Raw genomic sequence first — 7,863 nt, forward strand, 5'->3', positions numbered from 1 at the left:
GTTCATTGCAAGTGGTGTTAACATCCCTGTTTGAATCTCCCTCAAAGGGAAACACTTAAACAACATGGAGCAGGAGCTGGAGGCACCAGGAACATTTCGGGAACCAGTAAATTCCATGTTGATCTTGAACAAGAATTGGCTGATCTCCATGGAAAAGACGCAGCCCTGTTGTTTTCTTCATGTTTTGTTGCTAATGATTCAACGCTCTTCACTTTAGCTAAAATGTTGCCAGGTAAGAACCTAACTTTGTGGGCGTTTTCTGAAAAGCTGTACAAATCTGCCTCTGTTTGTACTGTATTATTTTTATCAGTCCTTATCTGAGGCAACTATTTTCTGTCTCTGGTAATCATTAGTCCAGTCAAGATAGGGGTTTATGGTTGGTGTCCTCTGAAACAGTTCAGGCCTGTATAAAATCCTGACAAGTTGACTGAAACAAAATTCTTTGGCCTAGTTTTGATGTAAGCGGTACCCTCTCCTTTTTAACATCTGAAATGCAAACTGAAAACTTTCTTATGTCTTTACTCCTGCTAAGCTAGACTTCCAAAGCACATGGGCTGGCTGTCCTGTGATGGTTCTCTGTGTAATATATAATATTGCACTCTTGGAGCAGCCTTACTTTCTCCATATGCCAAGTTGCCTTAAGGCTAGATTGTAATGCACTCTACACGAAACTGTCCATGAAGAAAACTTGGAAACTGCAGTTCAATTACTATTGGGAGCCCAGCAGAGGCATCACGTTACCTCTGTTCTGCATGCGTTCCATTGGTTACCAGTCAGTTTCTGGGTTAAATTCAGGTTGCTGATGATTACATATATCCCGATATGCTCCACTGCAATTATTTTGTTCATCTGAGCCAAGCCTATTGAAGGTGCCTCTGTGCTCATAGGTGCAGCTACTCAGAGCCATTCTCCCACGGAAGGGCCTGCAGAATGAGCTAAAGGGGATTTGTGCAGCAGGGGATTTTTTTTATAAAGGGAAAGGGTGCTGTTTTAATGTCTGAAAAATCTGAGTCCATTTCATTGCATTGTTTAATTTGTGTGTTTTGTGTTTTAATTCAGTTTTTTAAAAGTTTGTAATCTTTGTGTTTTAGTGAGGAAAAACAGTCTCTAGATTAATCAAATAATTGTGCTTAAGAAATCGTAGAGCGATGTTGCTGCCCTACTGAGGCTCCAAGGTTATTCTTGCTAGCATATTTGGATTTGAGCAGTAGCTGGCAGCAGAAGCCCAGGATTAAAATTCCTGTTGCCTCACAACCTTATCCAAGGGACCGGGTGCCTGACTGCAGTGCCACAGCCCCACCAGGCCGCCACCCCCAAAGAGGCTTCCTGGCAGCATGGTGAGGCTTAAAATGCCAAAAAGCCTCTCTGCTGCCAGGAAGCCCCTATTAGACTGAATAGACAAGTCTAGTTGCTTCAGCCCCTTCTCCCCCCTCCCTCCGGCCATGCTGCCGGACTGCTGCTGTACAGGAATGCTGGCACCATGTCCCACCGCTGGGAAGGGTGGTGGCAGCTGCATGCCAGCAAATTCACCCTTCTGCCGGGGAACATTGAGGAGGGCAAATCCACCAGCTTAGCCACACACCACTCCCACCGGTGGATTCACACACATGCCCCCTCCCAGATGGGGCTGATAGGCTTCTTTGTCCAACTTACACTTAAGCTTCAGCTAGTTGAAGGAATTGTCTCCAGTTAATGAGTGGCCTGCCCTGCTATAAAATATCACATTTTAAATGTAATAGTTCGTTTTTTTAATTATCCCCCTCAGGTTGTGAAATTTACTCAGATTCTGGAAACCATGCTTCCATGATCCAGGGGATTCGAAATAGCAGAGTGCCAAAGCACATATTTCGCCATAATGATGTTGGTCACCTCCGTGAACTATTGAGAAAATCAAATCCATCTACTCCCAAAATTGTTGCTTTTGAAACTGTTCATTCAATGGATGGTAAGCTTGCTGTATCACATGTGATTGGTTGAAATGTGAGAGCGTATGACCCAGAACAACAAAAATGTTGATGATCTGTTGCTATTGTGTTGTATTAGGTGCTGTCTGTCCATTGGAAGAGCTCTGTGATGTAGCTCATGAACATGGGGCAATTACCTTTGTAGATGAAGTCCATGCCGTCGGACTGTATGGGGCTCGAGGAGGTGGTATTGGAGACAGAGATGGCGTGATGCATAAAATGGACGTTATCTCTGGAACACTAGGTATGACCTACTGTACTGTTCAACTTAATGTTGAAGTAGGCTAGCTAAACGAGGGCCATGAAACTAAATAGTACACCACCATTGTAAATGACACAATACCCCTGCTGCAAGGATCAATGATTCTTTGATCAATTCAGCCATATGGGCAGCAAATTGGGTAAGTTCAAACCTTAGTTATTGATAGAGCTGTATCTTTAAAACTTAAGTCTGCTAAGAGAACATTCTTAATCCTGAAAGCTTGACGTGGGAGTTGTGTAAGGAGATTTGTTATGAACAGACCTAGTAAATCTGTATTGTAGCAACTGGTTCTACTGGGAGATATTTCTCATGATGACTTCATCAAACTGAAAGGTTGCAATTTTGAAAAGAAAAGCAAGTGCTGGTGTGTAGGGAACAGACAGTGAAGGTTACATAACAGTGTTAGGGTGTAAACTCCGAAGTTCTTTGTGTTGCAAGCTAAATTTAAAGTACAGCTTGTGGTCATATTGGTTTACACAAATAGGCGTCCCAGCCATTGCTGTTCACTCTTGTAAAATAATTATAAACGATCCCTGGAACTGCAAACTTTTCACCTAATCTGAGCAGGACTGGCAGAAATGACTGAGTGATATACTTCCTACTACTGACTATGACTGAACTTTGCCATTTTATACAGTACTCTATTTAGTGAATAATTCCTGCCTCTAATTTGTCTTCTATTATATGGTTGCCTGCCCTCATATGAAAATTGCACCTTGTGTAACCCTCCAAAATAAGATTTCATGCCAGCTTCTTCATGGGGTGGCACACCCCCCCCCCCCCCCCCCCATGGATCATTGTTAATATGTAGAGGAGACAGGTGCTTTCAAATAAGTGATTTTTTTGAAAATACAAACCTGGGGTGATTGTCTTATGATACCCAACTATATCTATTGATGGATGGTCATTCAGATACCATTCCAGGGGTTCTAGCCAGCTGTTTGGAGGCCATGGTGGGGTGGTAGAAATGGACCCGAGTGAAGCTGATTCCATCTGAGGTCCTGTGGGGGGGTGTTGCCCAGTTGCCGACTCTTAATGGGGTTACTTAGCACCTACCATTAGGAATCTTGGTGTGATCTTTGATGCCTCCCTATCTATGGAGGCTCAGGTCAAAGACATTGCTTACCTGACTTTGGACCATCTTTGGCAGGTGAGACTGTTAGCACCCTATCTATTCCAAACTAACCAACTATAATGATCCATGCAATGGTCATCTCTAGACTTGATTGCTACTTCTTGCTCTGGGCAGGACTACCCTTGGGCCTACTTTGGAAACTCCAGCTGGGGTAAAATGCAGCACCACGGGTCCTTACTGGGATCCTGTGGTGAATGCACATCCAACCAGTGCTCCACCAGTTGCATTGGCCCCAGGTGAAGTACCAAATCAGGTTCAGGGTTTTGGTATTGACTTGCAAATACCTGAATGGTCTGGGGCCATTGTATGTATGGGGACTGTCTCTCCCAATATGTTTCCAAAGGACACTGAGGACAGCAAATAACAATCTGCTGGTGGTCCCAAGCTCAAAAGTTACCTGGCTAGCCTCAGTCAAAACCAGAGCATTCTGAGCCCTGGCCCCAACCTGGCGGAATGCTCTGTCCAGTGAGGCCAGGGCCCTGCAGCATCTGATGCAGTTCCTCAGGGCCTGTAAGAATGAGCTATTCCACCAGGCATTTGATCTACCATCTAAATGGCTCCCTTCCTCTCCCCCTCCTCTACTATTTCTGATTTCTTTTAGGTGAGATGTTAAATTATGGAATTTTAAGTTCAGTCACCACCTATGTTTTAAATGTATGTGTTGGAGGTTGCCCTGAGCCCATGTGGGGAAGGGCAGTATATACGTATATACATTGAATAAATTAAATTATAAACTTAGTACTTCCACCATACAATGTATAGCTCTTTTCTATGGGAAAAAGTTAAGAAATGATAACTTGCTTGTTGAGGGCTCAGTCAACATGTAACTGGCTGTAATCAAAGAGTTCAGAAGAAGAAAAAAGGATAATTGTGGATTTTCTTCCTCCAGGTAAAGCATTTGGCTGTGTAGGGGGGTATGTTGCAAGTACGAGTTCTCTGATAGACACCGTGCGTTCCTATGCTGCTGGTTTCATTTTCACCACTTCCCTGCCACCCATGCTCCTGGCTGGTGCGCTTGAATCTCTGAAGGTTCTAAAAAGTGCAGAGGGACAAGTTCTTCGCCGCCAACACCAGCGCAATGTGAAACTCATGAGGCAAATGTTGATGGATGCTGGGTTTCCTGTTGTGCACTGTCCAAGTCACATCATTCCAATCAGGGTAAATATTGAAGGCTGCTAATTTTGGAAAGTGTAAAATAATATCGGTTTGAGTGGTTAATGGTTCAGACATTTGGCAGTATCTGACAAGCACTAGTTCCAGTTCCTATAGTATTTGGTGTTTTGTCATAGGAGGACTGTGGTTTCCCGTACACATATTCATGTTTTACTGTCTGGGATCTGTTGACTTTACACTTAGCTGTATGTCATCTTGCCAACTTCAGGTTGCAGACGCTGCTAAAAATACTGAGATCTGTGACAAAATGATGAGCCAGCATAGCATCTATGTTCAAGCAATTAACTACCCCACTGTCCCACATGGAGAAGAGCTGCTACGTATTGCTCCCACGCCTCATCACACCCCACAGATGATGAACTATTTTATTGGTAAGCCAAAGGGAATCTTAAAGTGCAATAGTAATTTGTGTGGGTTGTTTTCTTTCACATCCAATCATCCATACTGCTATGCCTGACCCCCTAAAGAAATAATAAACTTAATTTGGCCTCCAAGATGAATTACTATAATTGCCTGAAGAATTTGACAGCTGACAGAAGAGACCTTGAAAAGGCCAAAAGTGGTTCTAATTGGAATTTCAGCCTCCTACTAAGGGTGTGTGCTGTTAAACTAGAATAGTCATTCTGGATCCTGGAACCCAGGAAGCACTTGTGCTAGGCTACTGTCCCTTGTATTATGTATTACTGCAACAAAGGGAACAAATTGAAAGACTGAGTTCAGTACACATGCCAAGCCTTATTCTAATAGAGCCCTTGGCTATACACAACTTGCCCGTTTTCCTTCCATTTGAGCATCTGCATTGTCCTCTCTACAGAAAATAGCATGTGCATCTGGGTCCATATGTATCGGTACTGATGCTAGCCCAGCTCCACACTCTCTCCTGTCTAGAACTAACTCCTGCTGAATATTTGAGGACGTTGGTTGGGAGCTAGCAATCCATCACCAGAAAGCACCAACAGTCGCCACTCTTCTCAGTTTTACACACACCACCACTACTATTCTTGCCCTTGGGAAAGTGTATTCCCAGGACCTTGGGTTCTATGTGCCATTAATAGGCATGTGAACGAGAAAGATGCAGTCAGACTAGGGGCAAAATCTCCCTCTTCTGTGAGCAGAGCTTTGTTGACAGAAGACGAAGCAAAGTGAGCAGTTTTGTCCTCCTGATCCTCACCTAGGTCTTGTGATCCCTGGAATAAATTCTTCTAGGGTTGGGAATGGCTGTTGGGGTGAGGGGAGAGCTTGGAGATCTTTTGCCGACCTTGTTCAGTCTTTCCCACAGTCTGTCATTAAAGAGCCTTTGGTCCTTTAAGGCTGTATGCGCTAGAGCACCTGAACGGCGAGGGTGTGGATGGAAGTCTAAAGGATGAGGAAGAGATGTGCCAGGCAAGAATTTTCCTTCTGCTCCCTCAACATAATGAAAACCGTTTAGTGGAGAAAATAACAGTGGGCTTTTTAGTTTATGTGACAGGTTTATATCCTTCGCTGTCTCGTAATAGTAAGCTTCAGACTACATTTTATAGACACATTTATTGGTGCTTAAAAACCAGTGCCACTCTGTTGGAGAACAGCTGTTAAGAAAGAAACAGCCATTGGATGCCTCAGAATCCTTGTTATTAAACTGTGTCTTGGAGAGCTAATGCTGCAATGTGGTGGCAGAGAATGTAACAGAAGCAAGAAGTAACTCTGGTTTCCCTTTTGCTTTGCAGAGAAGTTGCTAGCTACCTGGAAGCAGGTGGGCCTGGAGCTGAAGCCCCACTCCTCAGCAGAATGCAACTTCTGTAGGCGGCCCTTGCACTTCGAAGTCATGAGCGAAAGGGAGCGGTCCTTCTTCAGTGGAATGAGCAAACTAGTGTCTGTCACTGCCTGAAGCAGACTGTAACCCCCTGTCTGTGTCTAGGACTCTTGTATTCGGATGTTCACTGTAGTATTTTTACTGGCATATTTCTTGCATTTTAATCAGTAGTTTACGTATACAGCTCCTGAAAATAAACTTTAAGATGGTGTATACAAGCTCTGGATTTCTCACTTGACTTTTTCTATTCCCCTCTTCAGATAAATGGTTTTAGAATAAAAAGGAAACATGTTGGAGCTCTCTAGTCTTTCAGTTCTAAACAAGTATGTCAAAAACTTAACCTGCCAGGATTCAATGAGAGTATGGGGGGGCGGGGAATACAAGTATAATCCTGGTTGGGGTGCACAGAGCTTTTAAATGCTGCTGGCATTTTCATCATTTCTAAGTCTTAAAGTCCCAAAGAATGAATTGTTGGAGGTGAATACAGAGTTAGCTGTTTTAGATCATGGCCCCAAACGTGGTGAAATGAAGTCCTCTTGCCTGAATGGGATGAGCACAAAGTCTAGCATGAACTACCCCAGCAGTCCCCCGTGTGATGCCTATGGGTGCCATGGGGCCTGCTGGCACCTTTTCTGGAGCCGGCAAACACATTTTAGACAGTAGATGGGGCCAAGTGGGGCTTCTGCTCGGCAGTGCAGAGTTCTTTTAAAGTTGCCACCGCAGCATAAGGCTATTCACTGAGTGACAGAAAGTATGCAAGAAAATATGCATTCATTTTAAAAGGCATCTGGTTAAAAACAGCTTCTGCTGGAAATGTGAAAATGTTACTTCATGAATTCGCCTGCTAACATTTTGTAGTTAGCTCTGCCTCTGCAGCTATTTTGCAGTTGTGCAAACTCTAGAACATAATTCCATAGGTACCTACCAGCCCCCTGGACTACCCTGCATCTGTTGTTGCTCAGAACACCCAGGAGTATAAGAATATTCTCTTGGCAGAGTGCTTTATGAGATTGATTGGTAATTACCCGCACAAACTTAAACAGACCTTGGTAGCCTGCAGAATGGCAACCTCTTAATATAGATTTAGACAATCTAGATTTAGACTTCTCAAGGGTGGGGGCATGCCTTTTAAAATGTTTAAGATACCCTCTGAAAGATTAGTTTCCTGTATGATTCTGTGGAAAATTTCACAAAGTTGTCTCCATCGACAAACTCAGACTCTGCCATAGATACAACTGATGTTTACTTGCCTCACAGTTTGTTGGGAATCTCCTCATTCCACAAATGGAGATAGAGAAGCATTTGAAATGTTTTTACTCTATCCAGAAAACTTCCCAAATGGTGCTGTTGAGTTTTGGCCCAAATGTGTTGACTTGGTCTGTGACAGCTGTGGGGGTCAGGGTCCCCAGCTTTAGGTTTCTTTTTGCAGATTGGTAAAGTTCTGTACATTCTTCACGTTCAGTGCTGAAGCCAGCAGCAAGTTCTGCCCTCTGGCAGCACCAGCAAGTATAGGTCCAAACAGGAAGTGATTAGGCCC

The 7,863-nt window shown here is 43.7% G+C and overlaps 1 protein-coding gene across 3 annotated transcripts in view; it reads left to right on the forward strand.

Moving 5' to 3' along the window:
- ALAS1 (5'-aminolevulinate synthase 1) overlaps positions 1 to 6,544 on the forward strand; it is a 28,201-nt gene extending 21,657 nt beyond the window's left edge. For all 3 annotated transcript variants that reach the window (XM_048490509.1, XM_048490507.1, XM_048490508.1), the window contains exons 6-11: positions 48 to 232; positions 1,766 to 1,945; positions 2,044 to 2,208; positions 4,251 to 4,519; positions 4,743 to 4,905; positions 6,241 to 6,544. In XM_048490509.1, coding sequence (XP_048346466.1) covers positions 48 to 232; positions 1,766 to 1,945; positions 2,044 to 2,208; positions 4,251 to 4,519; positions 4,743 to 4,905; positions 6,241 to 6,401 — 1,123 coding nt within the window. In that variant the 3' untranslated portion in view covers positions 6,402 to 6,544. The remainder of the gene's footprint in view (positions 1 to 47; positions 233 to 1,765; positions 1,946 to 2,043; positions 2,209 to 4,250; positions 4,520 to 4,742; positions 4,906 to 6,240) is intronic.
- The last annotated feature ends 1,319 nt before the right edge of the window (positions 6,545 to 7,863 follow it).

This window comes from Sphaerodactylus townsendi, linkage group LG03 (assembly GCF_021028975.2).
Source record: "Sphaerodactylus townsendi isolate TG3544 linkage group LG03, MPM_Stown_v2.3, whole genome shotgun sequence".
In the NCBI taxonomy this organism is placed as follows: Eukaryota; Metazoa; Chordata; class Lepidosauria; order Squamata; family Sphaerodactylidae; genus Sphaerodactylus; species Sphaerodactylus townsendi.